This window comes from Camelus dromedarius, chromosome 32 (assembly GCF_036321535.1).
Source record: "Camelus dromedarius isolate mCamDro1 chromosome 32, mCamDro1.pat, whole genome shotgun sequence".
In the NCBI taxonomy this organism is placed as follows: Eukaryota; Metazoa; Chordata; class Mammalia; order Artiodactyla; family Camelidae; genus Camelus; species Camelus dromedarius.
Genome location: NC_087467.1, coordinates 18,497,340 through 18,518,872, shown reverse-complemented (window position 1 = coordinate 18,518,872; position 21,533 = coordinate 18,497,340). Strand labels below are relative to the sequence as shown.

Genomic DNA, 21,533 nt, shown 5'->3' with positions numbered 1-21,533 from the left:
ACCACCACGGTTGGCGAGGCGCCAGGAGAGGGCGAGCCAGCGAACGCTGTCTGACCTCATGATTGCTTTCCGTTTTTATGATTTTAAACGCTTTCATCCCTGCTAGCAAATAAGGGACAAGATCATATGCTTATTTCAATAGTTAGCATTTTTAAAAAACACAGAGCTTGGGAGCATGCCCTCCGTTTTTTGTTTCTGGTTTTTTTTTTTTAAGTTTATCTGCAGTCAATCAGTGTACATTCATCAGAGGCAGGGTGATAGCATTACAAGCTTTGGTATCAGACAAATGCAGACTCCTACTGGTTATGATGACCTTGGGCAAGTCATTCCAGCTTTCTGAGTCTCAGTTTTACAGCTGGAGAATGGAAACTGGAATGCCTAATTCACAGCACTGCTGGACAGATTAAAACGGAGTAGTGTAGGTTTCACTTCCAGCCCTTTGAGATTATTCTATAAACGTGAGATTATTCTGTAAATCTCAGCTCCCTAGCTCTCCTTTTGTACATTCAGGTTTTCCTTCTCATAATTCCCTTCCGGGTGAAGCACAGGAAAGGCCAAAGAGGTCAGCCCCCTCAGCCAGAGCCAAGTGCCCTCGTTTTCCTGGTTGTTTTACTTGAAATAACCAATTGTTGAAGAAATCACCAGCTGCCGAGGGGGCGCCTTGCAAATGTAAACCTATTTTTGATGCCCACTGTTTCAGCCACAGCTCTTCCTTGCTGTTATCATCTTTATTTCTACCTAATCAACCAAATGCCGCAGTTATTTCTCCCAGCTTCTCTGGTTCCTGATGAAATAGAACTTTGCTTTAAAAATCTCACCTCAGCCTTCGGTTTCAGCGTTCTCCTCCCACACCCCTGCGGTCCAGGACTGCTCACAGATTTGCACCGGCCTCCCCTGGGAGATGTCAGGGCCCATGCTCCATTCCAGCTGTCCCGGCTTTCTAAGTGTCTGCATTCCTTTTGTGGCTCTCAGATTTCCCAAAATCTCACGCATTTTCATTACTCCAAACCTCACCATCCAACGTTCCCATCCTGAGATAATCCGCTCCCCAGGAGTCACTCACACATGGCTTCATCTCCCAGACACCCAGCCATCATCTCTCTGACCATCATTGGCACAGAGTGTCCATCTACATTGAGTTACACTTTGTGACAGCAGTTAAGCCAACGCAGAGACTCAAACCACATGTGCTTTGAAAGAGCCTTTTTAAAGTAAGACTTCCCATGTCTGCATTAGTATTTCTTATCACATTAATTTCAAGGCATGTAATTCTTTACTACTTTTTTTCCTCCAGACAGACTTTAAAACTCTAAAAAGTTATTGTCCTACCTGAAATATGTGTTCATTAGGTGATCATAAGATGACAGTTGCTACAAAACAGCCAAGATCTAAATACAGAGGGAAAAATTCCCTGGACTGTGCATGGCAGATCCTCCTTTGGGCAGTGTCACCCTAGACCTGCTACTAACCTCCCTGGACTTCAGTTTCTTTATTTAACAAGCTGAGATGGTAACACTTACTCTTCTTATCCTTCGAAATAGTTGTAAGGACCATGAGACATTATGTGAACTTATGTTTTTTGCAAAAGCCTAGCAGAGGTGAATGCTGTTATTAATTTGATCACCAAGAAACAGGAACATACGGTGCCAGCACTGCTATCCCGGATTACACCCATCCTTGTTCTTATTTTTGCACATAGTCTTTAAAAGGCTTCTTGATGGATTCCTGAGACCCATATTTTTCACATGTAGCGTCTTTGATACTGGAATGGCTCATATAATCTACAGAGTGTCAGAATTTAATTGGTGGTGATTGTTTCTTTCCTAGTGGTACAAAAAAATATTGGGGTGTTTGCACTGGCATCTTAGACTGAATAAAATGTGGCATTTGGATCTTAGGGGAAAGATGAAGATGGGAAACTTTATTAACCAAGTGGGGATAGGACCTCCCCCAACAAAAAAATCAGCAAAGTGTTCGAGACATTCAGATGGAAGGAATTACCTTGAATCACACCATTTTAAAGGTTCCCTGTGGATTCCTAGCTTATTACAGCTTTAGGTCTCCCAGAACTAGTGTGACCCTCTTTCAATTGAGTTTGGGGAAGGCTAAAAAGGAAAAAAAAATTGGCAGCAAGAGAAGATACCCACTTCTAAAGATCTTAGAAGAGAGAGAAATACATTTTTGAGTCTGTGGGCCAATTTAGGAGAGCCAATTCTTACTACAGAATATATATATATACTATAAAATTTGTATTATTTACAAATTTCATTATTCCAAAATGTATAATATTTTTAATTTTCATATATTTGAGACTTTTCTATTTTTACATAGAGGTACATATATATTCCATTTATTTTTATACTCTTATACTAGAATATCTACTTTAATGCTTAGAAGGATGTTAGTTAAAATATCACTGCTTTTAAATCCCAAGATACTTGTAGCTGGCCACACTTCAAAAGTAGCCATGAAGAAGCAGATTTTTAAACTTTAGTCTCAGATTTTTATGGTGCTTTGACATTCACAAGCTATATTCACACACATTACCTCTATTCATGATCAATCTATTATTATCCCCATTTTACAGATGGGAAAACTGAGTCAAAGAGGTGAAGTGACTCATTCAAGGTCACACACAGAGGGTGAAAGCAAATTTGTGTTGGAATTTATTAACTCATTCAGTGGCATGTTTACGCAGAAATCTATTATGTTTCTGACATTGTACCAGGCCTAGAGGTAGTGAGGTAAACAGTAAAAAGCTTGTCCCTCTTTTTCTTTTTCATCCTGCCCCCCACCACTGTGACCAAGAGCTGCACAGAGCAGAGACTTCATGCAGCCTGGAGTCTCCCTGACTGCCAGCTGTTGGCCTCAGCAGTTCTCATACATCTGGAATGCATAGGTCTCAGGTCAAGGTTTCTTTAAAACACAACAAAAAACTCCAAATACAAAAATAGTTCCCACAGAGGTTTCTTTTTCCCTAAGACGTCTGCTTTGTGACCAAAAAGGAGTCACTTGAGAGTGGATCACTGGGAAGCCAGCCAAGCTTCAGGTGGCCCAAGCAAGCAGGTTCCCCTCTCCGTCATGCAGAATGGAAGTGGGTCCCCAGGGCAGGGCTGTAGAGGATTTCCTCATGGGCCACTCTCGCTTAAAAATGAAGGGAGTAGGCAGTATATAAGGAATTTGAGTTTGTTGCTTAATATATTTCAATTATTTCTGCCCTTCTGTCACCAGAAAACTGAAAGCAGGCATGAGAGTCTTCTTGGAAAGCCCACGCCATCCATCACCAGGCAGCGTCTGTGCGCTCCATGGAGTGCCAAGTGCAGAATTCCCAGGCAGCAGACCTTTACTGAGCACGTCCTGCGTGCTTGTGGTCATCACTTCATTGAATCCAGGCACAACTTCATGGGGTAGGAAACAGGCCAGGAAATGGAGGCACAGAGAATTTAATTCACCAGCCCCCAAACATCCCTGTTGAGTGGTCCAGCAGGAATCTAGCTGCAGAGCCCACGCCCCCAGCCCTTCAGCAGTTCTGCTCCTTTCCCCAGTTTCAGCTCACTTACCGAGTCCTTGGAGAGATGACACAGAGACCCCTGAAACCAGGCATGTATGCAGATGCCGCTGTCTGGTTATGCAAATTAAGTACTCAGGAGGAACGTGTGGATCGGGTTTGGAGCCATCCAGTCTCCATCACAAGTGTACAACTCTGCCCTTACAACTCTAAACTAGTCACCGTCAGTACCTCCTGTGCGGGCATGGCTGTGTGCCAATAAAACTTTATTTACAAATGCAGAGGGCAAGCTGGATTTCACCTGTGAACTACAGTGCAGCTGACCCCTTACATAGCTGATACATGCTCTAGATTTCATGAAGAAGATGGATTTAGGATGGAGTGGTCGGAGGGAGCTTTGGGATTGTTGAGGTCAGCCTTGAAGGAAGACTTGAGAAGGGCATACAAGACCCTGCGTGACCTGGCCCCGGCCCCCAGCCTCTCCTCTTGTTACTTCCCTCTTGGTCAGTCCTCTCCCCCTACCAGGGCATCTTCCTTCCTGGGCTTCAGTCACATGAAGCTCGTCCCTACTCTGGACACTGGGCACTGGCTGAGTTTTCTGCCTGAGGCTCTTCCCCAGCTCCTTTGCTCGGATGTCATCTCCTCTTAGACGTTACTTCTTGCTGGTGGCTTCTCAGAGGCACAGGCTAAAGGAGTTCTCCTCCAACTCCTTTGTCACATCACCCCGTCTTCCTTTCCTAATGGCATTTATGGTTTCTGAAACGGTCTTGTTCATTTACGGGCATGGTTGTCTATCATCCATCTCTTCCGGCTCTCCTTCTGGAATGTACGCTCCACAGCATGGGATCAGTGTTTGTGTTGTTCCCTGCTGCACATTCCTGGCACCCAGAGCATGGCTGGAAAGTGAGCAAGCCAAAAATACTTGCAGAAGTGAAGGAAGAAGGGAGACCAGGAGAGAGGTGGGGAGGGACACACAGAATGCAAGCACGTAAGCATGCCTCCACAGGTGGCATTTAATTTTCTCCTCTTCAGTGCCTGCAGACTGTAGCTGGCATGATCGGCCCATCAGTCAGTGCCCACGGCAGCATTTCATCTCAGAAAGCATCCTCATCCTGTACTTAGAGGATGATGGCACCTGCTGATGGTCATTCCTTGGTCGGAGGTAGGCCCTCTGTACTCCTGAACCACCGCATGTGATTTAAGTCAGAGCCCGGCTATTTCCAAAACAGAAAAACACACACTGATCCTCATTTCGTCTTCTCAAAAATCAAGTTCTCCATTGGAGTTTTGGTGCTTAAATGTCTGCATCAAAAAGCAAACAATCTCACTTTTCTCTAACCTATAACTGTTGTTGAACTGACTTGTTAGACTGATTTTCTTGCTGTTTCCTGAACACTTGTTGGGTCTCACCGCCCTGCTAAGCTTGTGCAGACAAGCAGGACATCTGGCCCGCCTGTCATCAACATGGGCCCAGGCTGGTCTTCCGTCTGCTCCTTTCTTGCTAAGACGTCCATCACCTTAAGCCACTAGGACCACTAACATGAAGGCTTTCTCTGATAGCTGCGAGGATAATTTTTTCTTTGGACTTCCCTAAATCTCTTCTCTCTGTACAACTGATGCTGAAAGACACGGCAACCTTGACTAGAGCACAGCAGCAGCTGCAGAATGGTCTCCTTTCTTTCCAATCCAGAGGGAGGAACATTTCACACTCTGGCCCCTGAACAAGCCAGTGTGCATTATTTGAAAATGATGTAACCGACCTCCATGTCTCCTTCTTGAGTTTAAGGTAATAAAAATTGCGCTCTATTACAGGGACTTTGCTGTCCCTTACTGTTCAGCAACAGTATTTTTCTTCTCTGAGGTCTTGATTTTCTGTTTCTTTAAATTTTCTATATTATTTTACAGGTCATTTATTGTAAGCCACTTTGAGATGTATGAATAACATATTAATTTTTAAATTCCATTCCAATGTAAATCATTTCCATAAACTCCTAGCTGCCATCATTTGAAAAATACAGTTGAAACATATACAAATTAAATACTTCCCAGCTGGTTCCCTTAGCAACGGTTGCAGCCTGTTTCTAGTAAAAGCCCAAGTAGCTACCATTAACTCTGAAAAATACACAGAAATTTGCCATGTTTTGTTTCACAAGTGACACGAATTCATAAGTCTGTCATTAGTGTCTGCCATATTTCAGAGAGCAACGCTTATGAACTGTGCATCAGTACTGAGAAACGGCAGGTGTGGGCTGCAGCAGCCATGACCCTTGGCGGTACCAACTTAATTTATCAAATTGCTAAGCCAATAATGAGGTTCTGAACACGATCATATCTTTGCAGTGACTCACCAGCCAACTGAAGGAAAACAAGACTGTTCTCAACATTTATAATTTCCCTAAGAAATCTCTCTTGTTGCTATGGTGATGTTGATGCTTTTTAGCTAAAATAGCAAAAACTCTACCTTGTTACTACCATAATTAACAAACGGCGAATGGATCAGACGTGATAGATTACGAAGGTGTCGCGGGACTGTGTTCAGTTCTGTAGGTGCCACAAGATCATAGCCTAGAAAGGGAGATAGCATCTACCAGCCTCACAGCCAGACCCCAGGCGCTGCTGGGTTGGAACGGTGCCCCTTTGTAGCTGGGACTTTGGGCGAGTTACATAACCTCAGTTTCCTCATTTGTAAAATGGGCATAATAATAATACTGCCCCTCAGCTGTGTGGATCAAATGAGTTAACATCTCTAATGCTTTGAGAACAGTGCCTGCACACAGGAGACAAATGAAGAGTTTGTTAAATTTAAAAAGCTGCATAGTGAAGCTTAAGCCAACGTGATTGGTCGTTTTCAGTATTAAAACCTACAACCCACTTTTCAGGGGCATCTCTCTGGTCTGATGCTTCTAGATATTTGCTCTCAAATTAGATAAATTTACAAGTTAAGGAGGAAAGAATAGTGCTTTTTTTTTTTAGTGGAATATCTATTCTCAGTTCCTAGAGTTTCTAACGTTTAGAATCTAAGTCTACTCTGTGTCATTATGGACAGTTTTATTAACACTTTGGATTTAAAATTCATATTTTCATTTTTTAATGGACGTACTGGGGACGGAACCCAGGACCTCATGCAAGTTAAGCATGCGCTCTACCACTGAGCTGTACGCACCCCCAAAATTCATATGTTATAAATCATAAAGTTTAGATTAAGTAAACTGATCTTTGAGTGAAACCAAAAATGCTTTGAACCCCAGTGCTGCCATTTATCAGCCCCGTGTGTCCTCTGGCAGATTTCATAAGCTCTCTGAGCTTCCACCTCTCATCTGAGAAATACAGAAAAATACAGAGTTGTTTATTGATGAAATAAGAGCCTATAAGCAAATTGCTTAGCACAGCTAAACGTTAATAATGAAACCCTGTGTTACTTAATGGATAATCAGTAAACAGTTATCATGAAAATATTAAATACCTTTTTACCTTCGCATTGCAAACCTGGCCAGTCCTAGGGAGCCCTTCCCAGACCCTCCTTTCCCATCACCACGACCCGTAACTCCTGTTTCTAGTTTCTCTTGAGTGCATGTTCCGTTTACAGCAGCACATCTGAAACTCACTAACATGCTGACTGGGAACTCTTCCCAGATCTATTTATGCTTTGTCTTCTCATCTCTAAACCTGATGAGGGCAAGAACCAGCCTCCGTTTTCTGGTCTCTTTTAATTAAGCCCTGTGCAGTGTTTTTGTGGATCAAAAGAGTGGTTGTTATTTTGTATTTCTTTTACCAAATGGAGAAGGAACAAGATCCTAGGCTGAGTCCACACTGAACTGGGAAAATCTAAGGGCTGAAAAAAACAGGTCAGAAAGAAACTCCCTATAGCAGAGGGTGGTACCCTGCTGAACTCAAAGGAAACCACTGTAGAAAGAAAAATGAGCAGTGTACAGAGAACAGTACCTTGCGCGGTACCTACAATTAGGGATTTGGAGCAGGACCCAGCAAAGCAAGAAGAAAAGGACAATTCAGATAAGGAGTGCCTGTGTCAGGTAAGTAGAGGAAGCAGAAAGCCAAAAGGGGAGGAAGTCTCAACAGGTAGTGTGTTTTCAGCAATCTGTGGAGGCTGGATCCAAATTAAGAGGGGTTCAAAAAGAATAAGCGATCGCGAAGTGACTGCAGCAGGTATAGACCACTGGTTTAGGAGGAAGCAAGACTGGATAAAAGATGCTTGAGGTGGAAGGTGCAGGGAAGGTGTACCAACAAAACAGAAACGTTCTTGAATTTTAAATATCAATTGAAAACAAATAATTGAAAAGCCCAACTAAAACTGCTCTCCAGGGGCATTCGTATGCCTGACAATTCTTTCCAGCATGAGAAAACTGAGAAGTCTAAGTGAATCAGAGCTTATGGTTCTAATTTTTCCTAGTACACAGGTTTTCTCAAAGACTGAGACATAGATTTGCATGTATTCAAAATACTTTCCAACCGATTATAGTAAAACACTATTATTAAAAAGTGAACATCTAAAGCTTTAGAGCATTAGCTGTGTTACCCACGTTCAGAGTCAGGAAAGCAAAGAAGGGTGTAGACTTTTACAATGAAGGAACGATCTGTTTTATATCTGCACAGGTCCCGCAGGACGAGTGGACAGGGTACACCCCTCGGGGTAAAGACGATGAAATTCCCTGCCGAAGAATGCGGAGCGGCAGCTACATCAAGGCCATGGGGGATGAAGACAGCGGCGACTCAGACACGAGTCCTAAGCCGTCTCCCAAAGTCGCTGCACGGAGAGAAAGCTATCTCAAGGCCACGCAGCCATCCCTTACAGAGCTCACCACACTCAAGTAAGTGTTCCCAGCACTCTCCTTCCGCTAGTCCAGTTCCTGGTGTTACCTCCGAGGGTGGAAGCCTGCCACTCCTAGAGTGAGTAGGGCAGAAAACACCCTGCAGGTGGTGCAGGGTGGTGTGCTGAGTGGTCTGCTGATTTTGACATTGGTCTATTGTTCTGACTCCTCTGCCCCAGTGCCTGCAAAGACCTGAGCATCCAGGTGTGCCCTGCATAGAGCACAGACTGAACCTCCAACCTCCAGGAAGAGTCTGAAACATTCCAGAATGGCTTCTGAAAAGAATTAAGATTTCTGATCAATGAGACAATCTCTGTATCCCTACTCTGGGACATTTGTTTAGCCACTAAATCTGCAAGGCAATGCTTCCTTACAAAAGTCTTGCATTTTCCAGATGATTGAGTAATAAAACAGAATAGATTATCCTGGAGAAGGTTGCAGAATGTGGCTACACACTTAAAATTGGGTAATACGTGAAAGTTCTTGATACATGTTTTTAAATTTGGACGCCCAAGGTGTATTATAATTTGTGAGACCTTAAAAATTATCTTTTTTTGCTTTGAAAAATATGACTCTAAGCAGTCCTTACTTCCCTTTGCACTATTTGTAAAGAGAACAGCATTACAAAAAAAACTACTGAAATTGATTATCATAAGTAAAGCCTGATTTAATTTTTAACATTATTTATGGAGAGCAAATCAGAGCCTTAGAACAGATTGTCATGTGGGTCATCATTTGGACTGAAGAACACAGTATGGATAATTGTATTTTTTTTAATGTCTTTGATTCCATAGTTTGAGGAAATACATATTTCTATTCATGCATTTATATTACATTACAAAATAAGATATTATAAGACAAAATAAATAGAAAAAGACCGGATTAAGGAGAACAAACTAGATTATTGATCTAGGATACTAAAAACACAGCTGCCTATTCTATGATGGAAATTTATTTAAACAACAAACGACATAATATTTTAAAGACAGGGAAAGTCCCCTCATGAATTTTTTTGCAAAGGGTCACGTGGCACCACTTGGAATTATTTCAATGAAAAATGAGCACCAATGACATGAGCAAACCAATCCGTGGAAAGCAGCTTTCCTTTCTTTCCTTCAGTGATTGCCAGTCACCCTTTCTCTTCACCTTTCTTACTGTGGGTGTTAGTGTCCTAGTGAAACTAACGAAGCCCTGTGAACTTGGAACAGTACAAATGTATTCTTTCACCGTTCTGGGAGGTGGAAGTCTGAACTCAAAGTGTCGGCAGGGCCGGGCTCCTTGCGAAGCCTGGAGAGCAGCAGCCTCGCTCGCCTCTTCCCAGCCCCTGGCGGGCAGCCGGTCCTCGCACCCCTCGGCTCGCGCTGCAGCACCTCCACCCCCGCCCGTGCTGTCGCACAGCCTTCTCCCTTCTGTGTCTCCACACGGCTGTCTCCTTCTGGCATCAGTCGTGTTGGGTCAGGACCCTCCCTAACGACCTGTCTTTAACTTGATTAAATCCGCAAAGACCCTATTTCCACATACGGTCATGTGCACGGCCAGCAGACGTTAGGACTCGGACCTGTCTATGTGGGCAGCACAGTTTAACCCATAACCCTGCCACACAAAGTCCAAGCTGATCATAGGGATGAAAAGTAACACGTCTTCACGGCACGATGGCCCACCTCACAAGGGCTCAGGAAGTTCAATATACCAAGTCTGAAAAGGACTGGATTGGGAATAAAGGCAGTGGGTGAAGAAGCTGTGAAAAAAGGGTGGCCAAAGGCCATTTGGCAAACGTCTTCCATGGACTTTGAAGCCTCTCTCCACTAGAGAGGGAGTCACAGCCATGGGGATAATTGACATCTTCCAGAAGATGCAAAAAGGGGAATGCTCTGGGCAAGAAAGTCACTTGGACCTCCAAGACCTCAGTTTCCTCATCTGCAAACCAAGCGGTGGGGACTCTGCCACGTCCAGAGTCTCTCCCACCCCCGGCGTCTGCCCTTAGTTCCTCTATGGGGATGAGTTTGTCACATCAGCTGAATGACACTTGGGTCTTGGGTGATGAGCTTCAATGGCTCCCACTGCTCACAGTCAAACCAGGAATGAGGAGACGAGAAAGGAGCAGAGCCGTGAGGAGGGCGCAGAGAGCTCTCTGAGGAGCTGTGGACGAGGGTAGATGCAAAAGTCAACATCCACAGTCACTTCTGGGGCCAGTCTCCTCATTAGCTTCAGGACTGTGAGGAATTAGCTCTGAAGTCATTGGACCACATGGTATTATCTTCCTTTAATGTCCTGGAACCTATTTTTACAACCATTATATATTATATATATATATTTAAGTTTTAAGAGCAGAGAAAGGCAAACACATAGGTAATAGCTAGACTGATGGCAGAGGGGTCGGGTGCCTGGGGCAGGGAAATCAGCCCCCGAGCTGAGTGCAGGAGCAGTGACCACTACTGTCTTCCTCCAAACCTATGGAAAACGCCAAAGGGTAACCAGTTTACTAGGGGACACCTACCACACTGAATAACTTTTTTCTTTTCTAAGGATGAAATTTCACCAAACTATCTCTGTTGCCCTCTATTAATTTTTTTAATTGAAGTATAGTCGGTTTACAATGTTGTGTTAATTTCTGGTGTACAGCATGGTGATTCAGTCATACATGTATATATATACTTTCATATTCTTTTTCATTATAGGCTATTACAGGATATTGAATATGGTTCCCTGTGCTCTACAGCAGGACCTTGTTTATCTATTTTATATATAGTAGTTAGAATCTGCAAATCCCAGACTCCCAATTTATCCCTCCCCCCTCTCCTTTCCCCTCTGGTAACCATAAGTTTGTTTTCTATGTCTGTGAGTCTGTTTCTGTTTTGTAAATAAGTCCACTTGTATCATTTTTTTAGATTCCATGTAAGTGGTATCGCATGGTATTCTCCTCTCTCTCTCTGCCCTCTTTTCTTTAGTAGGCAAGACAGCATCTCACCATCAAACATACCATTCTTCTCTGAGCTCCCATCCCACCCCCAGACTTCTTTCTCATCCTTCTGTGTGTCTCCATTCATCTCTCCCTCATCTGCTTTAGAAGTTCCATTTCTCATCACAGTCTACATACTAAGCCTCCATCATACTCAACTACATATGATTATTAGCGATTTCTAGTTCAATGGGATTCAAGGAGACAAGGGAAAATTACACCATGAAGGCAAAGAGTCAAACATGCCATAACACGTAATCAGGTCTTTTATTTCTTGACGATGTTTTGACTGGAATTCATTATTTTTCTAGAAGTTTGCTGCATTCTATCCCTCAGGAGAAAAAAGATCCCCATATTCTGGAACTCTAGTTCCCTTAAAAAAGAAAACTGTATTTTTGTTCCTACTTCTTTGACATTTAAGTCATTTTTTCTTCCTCCTTCCTCCTCAGCAATTCACAGCTTTAAGGATGAATCATAGCCATGAACCGAGATAACTAAAATTAGCCCAGTGAGATGGGGCCAACATTTTGTTTGAGGTTCTCAGCTCCCATCTTCTAGCTGAAGTTGTAGCGAGAAGGCTCCTCTACACTTTCTTACATTGTTTTTCCTTTTTCTTTTCCTTCTTCTAGTTTCCAAAGGTATCTTGAGGGCTTCTTTCTGAGGCTGGTTTTCATCAGCTCTTTAATGCCAGTGATTAGGTCTTCAGATCTATAAGGCCTAGGGTCAGTGGAACATTCTAGAGTCAGGAGGAGTCTGGCGACAAGGAACTCCGCCTTGGGGCTGCAGAACTCCCGCAGCTACTCCCTGAGGACTATTGTTTCTCTCACCCCCTTCTCTTCTACAGCTGCTAACAAATCTCCCCTCACCGCTAGCTTCTCCTTCTTGCTTTGTTATTAACTAACAAGGAACTTGAAATGGCATCACACCCAAGAATATTCGTATTTTCAAAAAGAACTTCTGAATATTTAATAGTAAATTCTCAGGCAAGTAGGCGAGGGGTGGGGTCTCGAGTTCCCTCAAAGCAGGTCTCCAGAGCTTGGCTCTGATGAAGGATTTAAGTCTTTTTCTTGGATTCGCTTTAATACGCTATTTATTCTGGAAAGGAGACTACTGTCTGCTACCATGATTAGTTAAAGCCGTGTCCGAGTCCTACCTAGGACTGTTCTTCAATAGACTGTAAAAAGAACTTAAAATAGATGTATCTACAGCATTAAGTGAGCTGTCATTTAAAAGATTCTAAAGTTAAATTCGAATAAATGCCCATTAATCCTAGGCAAATAACACCTTAAAATCTCCTCATAGTTCTTTATCCCTTCATCCAAGCACGAAGGAAAATTTTCTCCTGGAAAAAATAATGTCTAATATTACAGACTTTCAAACGCCTCTGGAACTGCTATGAAGGGGCCCCAGGCTTCTGCGCCTGTCTGGCTCTGGAGAGGACCAGTCAGGGCTCCCAGCAGTGCTGAGAAAGTGTCTAACAAAAGGCTTCAGGAAGATTTCTTTTCAATCCTAAATGTCTTGAAGGCAGATAGTTTTTCATTCTCAGGATGGTTAATCGTCTAAATCATTTTTTTTCTGATCCCAAAACTTTTTAAAAAATAAACTGGTGCAGTAATAAATAGCTCTGTGGCTTCTGGCAACTGGCCTGACATCTGTGAGCCAGCCTTCCTGATTTAAATGAGGGTCTTGTGCTCTTCGCTTAAATGGCTTCCTCTCAGACCCACCCCAGGCCCGTGGCAGACAGCATTAGCTGATCCCAGCATTAATGGATCCCAGCATCCTTCCTCCTGAGCACAGACTTCCACACAGAGCTTCACCCACACTTCTCACTGACCAGCCACCCCACGAGGTGCTGTCCCTTGTCTCCGTGGTCTCCAAGGACACTGCCAGCACAGTATAGTCAGAAGGATGATGCACAAAACACCGGCAGGTCACAGTTTAAAGACAAAAGAAAGCAGTATTGGTAAACACAATAATCTGAGAAGAGACAGGTGGCGTGTTCTTCAGCTTTGATTCTGGAGATTTACAGTGAGTCAGTTCTCCACCAGGAACCTGAAATCCAGCCTCTTGCTGGAGCCTCTTGTTTTGGTTATCTTTGTCTAAGTTTCTTTCTCCTCTTTTCTGCTCTAGACCCACCATGTCCTCTGCCATTTCTTCACATTCCCACCCACCCACAGCTCCTCACGTTCCTTCTCTCCTCAGAAAAGCGAGAGGGCACAGGCTGTCGAGATGGGAGCGTGGTGACTGTATTTTCCTAAGGATGTGAACCATATTTAAGAACACAGCCCAATACATCGTTCCTTCCTTGGACTAAGTGGTATGACATGTCTCTCTGTCCCTTTGCTGTCTGTTTTCTCCGAACGCTTTCACATCACTCTCCTGCCAGTCCCTCCGGAACCGCAGCACGTAAGAGCAGATGCTCTTAAAGGGAGGATGAGCAGAATAAGGCAACCCAACACCTCGAAACGGTGTATTTACATCCTCTGTGACATAAACTCAGGATAGTCCCCTCCTTCCCTGACCACTTTCTTCTGTTCCCCTCTCTCCTCCCAACTCCCCCCACCCAACAAAAAGAAAAGAAGAAATGGGGAAAATTTAAAACAGGGAAACTCAGTGACCTATTTGTAGACAAATTATCTAAATACCTTTCAAACCTTTACTAGGTTTACTAGGAAAAAAAAAAGCCTGATTAAAAGACAAAATAAACAAACCCTGTAGAAGAAATCGCCTGGTGTAACCAGCCCTCATCACCATGCCCAGCTTTGAAAAACAGGTCTCTCTCTGGAGTGTGGATACCCTTCTGCACACAAGACGGGCATGTGAGCGTCACAGCCTGTCCCATCTCCTGCTCCCTTACTATGTAACTGCTCTTTAGAAAAGGCTGTTTTGAAAGGAAGCCTGCACTGAGTGTGCGGCCCCAACAGCATCATGACCTCAGGGAGGAGAAACCACCTGTGTGTCCTGGAGGGCGGTGCAGGGATGAGAGGGAACTCAGGTGCCTTTTAGAGAGAAGGAATGGGAAGTTTAAAACACGGGAGAGAGTTAAGTTTCAGTGAGGTTCTACGGGCCTGACGGAGGGAGGGCTCAGGGCTTACGTTTCTTTGTTTTGTTTGCTTAATCAACACAGCTCTGTACATGAGATTTCTCCCTTTTACAAATGAGGAGTCTCTGTCTTAGGGAGATTAAGTAACTTGTCCAGGGTTACATGTCAACTAAGTGTCGGAGCGAAGACGTGAGGCCAGGGGTTGAAAGCAGAGAGTAAAAAGCCATTTGGGGTGATGGGTTTCTCAAGGCCGCAGAGATTCGCAAAAGACATGAAAGAGGGTTCAAAATGGAAGAGAAAAGGAAATTGAACTGGGCGCCCGGGACAAGGAGCCGCTCAAAGCAGATTCAGAGAGCGCAGAGCGGATCTGAGGGGACGTCGGAGGCTGCGGCGCAGCGAGCTGGGACCCAGCAGTGCCGGCAGGCAGACCCGCAGCGGGGACAGGAGGGGCCCCGGGAGCACCCTGACTCAGGCCTGGCCTGGGGTGAAGAAAGGAGGGGCCCCATGACCACAGGCCGGAGGCGATTTAGAGACAGAGCAGGCACTGTGTGCTGGAGGTCACAGGGAGAAGGGATGGCCCCTTAGGAGCCTGGGCTCAGCCCTGTCGGGACAAGTGGAGCAGCAGGTCCGGTCCCCGCATCCGTTGCGTGGCGTACGGTATATAAACAGAGCTGTCTTCACGTGACCCGGTGAGGCGTGGCTGTGTGAGCAAGGCCCAGGGGACGGTTCTAGAAACCAAGATTCGTCACTCTTTTTTTTTTAAAAGATGAACATGCAGGAAGATGAGTTTTCGAGGCACCCACGTAATTCACTGCTCCCTGAGGACATCACTTCTCTTCCTCACTCTTCCATGTCTACCCACCAAACCACCACGTTCCGTAATTCAGTCTTGAGACATAGGGGCTCACCTGTCACCCCTGCAAGCTTTAGGGCTTCCCTCCTCTCACTCGAATGACTGCAACGGACCCGTCTGTCTTACTGCCCCAAGCCTCCCTCTGCAACGACTCTTTCCATAGACTTTCTACCAGGCCACCGAGGAGTCACTTCTGAATCCCATTTTGTCTACACACGTGGTCCTCAGCAGCATTCAGAGTTCCCCTCTCCTTTGAGACCTTCTTCCCTGCTGTCCCCGGACAAGGAGTCTGTGCTTCGGTCAAATGGAGCTCCTGACTGCTCTTAGGATCTGTTTTGCTAGCTTCAGGCCTATGCTGGTCAGGACAGACTAGATTCTGCTGGGAGCTCAAAACAACCCCTAAGTCAAAGAGGCTTCCAACAACAAAACTTCACTTCTTGCTCATGCTACATGTCCATCTTGGGTCAGGTCAGCTCACCGTGGTCACTCAGGACCACGTCATGGATACACAACATCAGCAAAGATGCCCAGAGTCACCAAGGCCGGGCGAGAGCACAGGGTCCTAATGGTTCCTCTTGTTTATGGACAAGAGCTAGCGGCATGGCAATATCCATCTTCAAAGAGAGCACAGGAGGCGATCTCACCATGTGCTGGGGACGTGGAGGCCCAAAACAATCACTGGCAAGCGGTGCGAACAGCTATCAAAGCCTCTCTGTCTGGACGCGAAATATTGGGCTCACTTCCCCTCCCACAAGCAACATATACTCATGTCCCACCACTACCACTGAGGGGAGAAAACCCAGAGCCCTGTCCTGGCCCTATTACAGCCCTATAAACCACAAAGCCGACCACCTGTGGGTGGGCGATGTGTGACATCTACACAGCCGGGGGTGACACCCGACAACACCTACCTCTGGTCCAGATGTGACTCCCCTGCATCTGGAGACTTGCAGACTCAAAGGGACAAGCGCTCTGTCTCCCACAGACCTGATATGTAACGCAGGACAGGACTAGCCACCCACGGTAAACACTCCCATTCAAAAAGAAGATGGGGGAGAGCCGTGTTCTGGTCACAGCAGCGCCGCAGTCCCGCTGGGCAGGATGCTCGCCACCCTGGGGGAGGCGCTGTTTCTTGATGAGGCCGCACTGCTGCTCCCCGGAGCAACTTCCTTGCTCCTGGTTCTCTCCCAGCTCCCTGGGAGAGTCTCCCATTTCCATCATGCTCCTTGACCGTATCCAGAGTACACATCGGGGAACACGTGCTCCTTGGAGCCAAGAGCTATTCTGGAACATCTCTCGTGACTGTGTCTTGTCATTTGGGCTGTGGTCCTTGGGGCAGGATAGCTCTCTCAAGACTGCAGTCATCCTCTGACCTATCGCTTCCAGTGAGGTCCATGAGCCGCCGTCACACTCACAGAGCCCCTGCAGATGAAAGGCCATTTCTGTTCTACTTGTTTGCCTTCCTACCCTTAGGCCTCTCCTATCTCAAATCCTCTCAGCTGATCAACCTACTGGCTGCTTTCCTCTGAAGCATTTTGTCTCATCAAAAAGATTCACTTAATTATATCTCCATTCTAAATCATCCGACTCCACTCAGAAGCTTGGACCGCAGGCTGAGGTGAGCATGCGCTTGACCTGAACCTCAGCACCTGGGGTAGTTCTCCTCATGCCCTCCTCACTCAGAGGCCTTCTTCGGTTTACCTTCTACAATTTGGGTTGAAACCTGTTGTTTCTTCTGATCCCAATCCACAAACACCCAGACTCTGCTTATTCTCTTTCATTACTACTATAATGTAACCAGTTCTTTTCTGAGTTTATTTCAAACTGCATAGCACCTTGTGGAAGGCTCCTAGAGAAACCAACACATTCTAGTAACACTGTGTTTTGCAACTATTTCCCCTAGAGTTACGAGTTCATCTGTCACGTCACCTACCTTCCAAGTTGTTGCAGACAACAATTTACCAAATGATTCATCACTGCAGAAATGGATCTGTGTGTTTCCAGCCTCTGATAATTACCTTGCTTCCTGCCACCAAAACTTGAAACCACAGCCACGTATTTTAGGTTATTTTGTCACTGCTGTTAGATGAGCACCCCATTTCTGGTACCAATTTATGTACGAGCTAGGATAGGCCAGGTTAGGCTTTGTTCATAAACAAGCCGCAGTCTCCAAGGTTTATTTGTCGCTCACAATATGTGTCCATCACAAATTGGCAGGAGGTTCCATTCACTGTATTCATTCAGATACCCAGAAAGACAGGAGGTGGATCTCAGCAGGTGCTTCCGTGGCCGCTGAATCAGAGGAAGGGATTGGGGTGAACTGGGCACTAGTTCCTAGAAGTGCTTTTGTTCACATTTCATCACTAAACCCATCTACATGGCCACGCTAATTTCACAGAGGCAGAGAAGTGCAATATTGCCGGGCGCTCAGACACGGAGAGCAGGGTATAGCTGGCGAACTGCAGTCATGGTGCCGCAAAGCCTTTGTTTACACCCTTCCCCACCCTCGACCCCAGGGACGCCATCTCCTCTGCATTTAGTTCTTCAAAAATGACTTAGGACGGCATGCTGCTCAGGAGCACAGGCACTGGGGTGAGATCATCTGGTTCAAAGCCACAGCTCTGGCACTACCAGATGTGTGACTGTGGGAACAACAGTTAGCCATTCCATGTCTCAGTTTCCTCATCAGTCACACAGGGATGGTGACAGTCCCACCTCAAGAGTACCTGTGAGGTCAGTAAGGCAGCCCGTGTGAGACCCGTGCCCGGCACGCGGTCAGCGCTCCGCACTCGTTGGCTGTCACCACCACCCCATCACTGCCGGCCGCCTCGGCGCTAAGCACTGACGCGCGTCGGCAGTCAGGGCTCCCAGGTAACAGAAGTCACACCCCAGCGGTGAAAAGTCGAAGAAAGTCTCCGTTCTTCTCAATCTTCCTCTCGAATTTAACTCTCCCTCTTGTCTGTTGCTCTTCCCTCCTAAGAACCTGGACGCACTGTGCAGAGACACTTCTTAGGGCAGCTACAGCCTTCTCACATACTTTCCTGTTTTCTCTGTTTCTGTGTCAAAGGGGGTCCAAATGCTGCCCAAAGGAGTGATTGTAAGCCCTTGGCACTACCCAGAGGGGATGCTGAATGATGCTAACTCCTCATCACACGACCCCCTATACGCTTGTGCTGCCTTGACGAGCAGCCGTGAGCGGTGGCTGCTGAGCCACGCCGGCACCTGACGCCTGGCCGCGGCTCTCCGGCTCCGTCTGTGCTTGCTCAGACCCCTCCCCCTCCGTCTGCCTCCGCATCCGTGGTTCTCTGAAAGCTCCCTGTTCCTTCTCAGCCCTGCTTAGCACTGCCAGCCCACCTGGAGGCTGAGAGCGCAGTCTGGCAGGTACATGTTAGCACGTTAAAAATATCGATGCAGCCACGTCTTGGATTGCCATCCGCTCCGAGCATTAGCATATTTCCCTCAGTTCACCCGGGGGGTCCCGTTCTTCCTAGGTCTGGGGGGAGGAGGGGAGTGGCTGTAACGAACCAGCATTAACTATTCCTTTCGGAATTGGAGAAGGGTTCTCTTCAGTGATCATATGAACTCCTTAGCACTCTTTCAACCTTCTCTGTGAACCCAGAGAAACCAATGAGGAGGAAATACACTTGATCATCCATCCTGATAACTGGGAGTATTTCCATTTGCTTCCAAGCCTATTTTTCAAGATACATAATTGTAGATAGCAGTCTACTGAGTATTTTTGGTACATCTCATTTGATCCTCCCAACGGCTTCAGAAGGATTTTAGAGTTGATTTTAAACACTACTTTACAGATGAACCAAGACTTTGCACAGTTACAAACTTCATGAGACAGAGCCCGGCTCTGCTTACACTCCAAGTTTCTTCCTCCCTCTGCCTCGTGGAACTCTGGTCACTTTTCCCCAAACAAGACTGTCCTCAACATCTGGACGTCCTTCCTGAATTCTAGCCCAGAAACTTCCTTTAGCTTTTTGGACTACTTCTCTTTCTCAGAAAACGCAAGGCTGAGAGCTTGAGGTATAGATCCAGGTGACCAACTGCAAATGAAACTGTCCCCACCTCAGTGTCATCATCCCTGTGCCAGACTTTAGGGAGACAGACACTTGGCTGTGGGTGCTGAGAAGATCGGGCTGGTCCCAGGCTCGTGTGTGGAGAGCCGGCGATTAAAAAGCCAAGCTAGGCGGCACTGCCTCCCGGTTTCTCTTGTGCTCTTCCACTCGGTGAAGAAGGCTTGTGTCAGAGTTTTAGAATAAGAGAAGCTAAGGATGAGAAGGGCCAGCCGTGTCCTCCAAGCCTGAACCACTCAGCAGTGTGGTCTCGGCCCAGCTGGCCAATGAGAGCCAAAGGCTGACACCTCCTCCCCACGCCACACTCGGTTTTGTCATCCTGGTGGCTTGGCACTGGCCATGATGCGAATATTTACACCACTGAAATGAGCAAACCCTACCAATCAGAGATTTTTTCCATGTACCTATATGCCAGGGCACATTATTTCCCTGTAGTCTTGATTCTGAGATAAGATGAAAGAAAAATCTTAGAAGCAAAGCTGGAAGGAAGTTTAGAGATGATTCCAACCCGATTGTATTACAAAGGAGGAGACGGAGGCCCAGAGAACAGTGCCCTGCTTAACCTACTGGGCAAGTTTTAGGACCCAGGTCTTCCCACGCTCAGCCAAGAACTCTTTCCAGAGACACCAAAATTTTCTGCTGCTACATTACCTGAGGGAGACAAGAGAAATATAAGGCTCTGTCTCCACTACAGATATCCAATTAAGTGCCACCCAGAGTGAAAACTATTTTGTACAATTATTTGTAAGTTTCAAAAGTACACTGTGTATGTCACCTCGGACCGGAAGTGCTAGATTTGTTCAGTAAACAGGAAAGTTATTACAAAGTAGAAATAGCAAGGATGGCTTCATAAAAGAGACAGGATTCCACCTGGAATTCGAATAAGTATTCAGAGGTAACAGACTGGGGAAGGGAACTATGTCTGAATATAAACCAAGCTGACAGGTGCATGAGGAGTATTTAAAAACGGAAAACTATCCTCGGAAAGATAGTGAAGACTTTTAGAAGCAAGATCGTCCAAGATCCAGAGGATTAGTCTTGTTTTCATCCAGTCTGCGAATGATATTCTTTTGCAGATTCTTCTCCATGACATTTAATTTTAACCCAAAAAATCATCTCAGAGAGTAATAATGCCCGAAGCCTAGAAGCGCTCCCTCTACGCCAGCACACGTAATAATTCTAATGACCCCTACAAGACGGGGATCATTGTCAACCTGCAGTATCCAGCGAGGAACCTGGGACACAGGGGGTCACCTGACCTGTTACAGGTGCAGAGCTGGCACGTCACAGTCAGGGTTTGAATCCAGAGCCGTTACCATTAACCGCGATCCTGTGCTGTCTGGATAGGATCCAGAGACAAACTGGAGGCAGAGAGTTTGAAAACAAACAAATGAGCGAAAGGAAGTTGCATAAATCAGGTGATACCAGAAAGGTCACACAAAGACAGACCCTAAAATGAAAAGGCAACCAGGAAGGGTCATTTCCCTTCTTATAGCTATTTTTCCTTGCTTGTTATGGTGATAGCCTCTGCCACAACAAATGCCACACCACACACATCACCTTTCTGTTTATAATGAGAAGATACACTCTTTTATTATTATAAAAATAATTTAAAATTTCGACAGCACCAAATAGTGTTTTCAAAATATGTAAAAGTACCCCCCCAATCCCTTTATACCCCTCGTTGGAGGTACAAATTCTAACCGTTTCCTATGCATCCTTTCAGAAATGGCCTGTGCACATATTACATATACACTGCTCCTTCTTCACATACGCTGTTCTACAATTTGTTCTTTTCACCAAAAATTATTTGTTAAACATTATTTTGTCTAAGTCCATCTAGATTCACTTTTTTTAAAAATTCTTTTTAACGGCTGCGCAGTATCCCACTGTATGTGTGTACAGTCATTTAGATCACCACTTCCCTCTTTGATGGGGAACATTCTTTATGCGAAGCTACAGAAGATAAAAAAGGGCTTAGTAATAAGAAAAAGCGCTGTTCCTCTTTGGTTATTGGATTCTAAATCTTGGGCAAGAGTGCAGGAATGAGCTCAGAGTTTAAAAATAACTTTAATAAACATGAAGGCTTATGATCTCAAAGCACCTGATTACGTGAAGAGAATGAAAACAAGGCAAAAAGCACGATGTGAAGTGCAGTACGTTCCCAGCCCCTAGAATCGAAAGGTACAACCATAAAGCCTGTCTTCTCAATTCTGCGCCTGCAGGAGTGAGTTCTAAGGTCGTGCCACTGAGGGGTTG

The 21,533-nt window shown here is 45.5% G+C and overlaps 1 protein-coding gene across 14 annotated transcripts in view; it reads left to right on the top strand.

The window, feature by feature from the left end:
* The window catches only part of DLGAP1 (DLG associated protein 1), a 342,691-nt gene that overhangs the window by 169,485 nt on the left and 151,673 nt on the right, over positions 1-21,533 (top strand). For all 14 annotated transcript variants that reach the window (XM_064481562.1, XM_064481561.1, XM_010976379.3 and 11 more), the window contains one exon: positions 8,120-8,334. In XM_064481562.1, the coding sequence (XP_064337632.1) occupies positions 8,120-8,334 (215 nt within the window). The remainder of the gene's footprint in view (positions 1-8,119; positions 8,335-21,533) is intronic.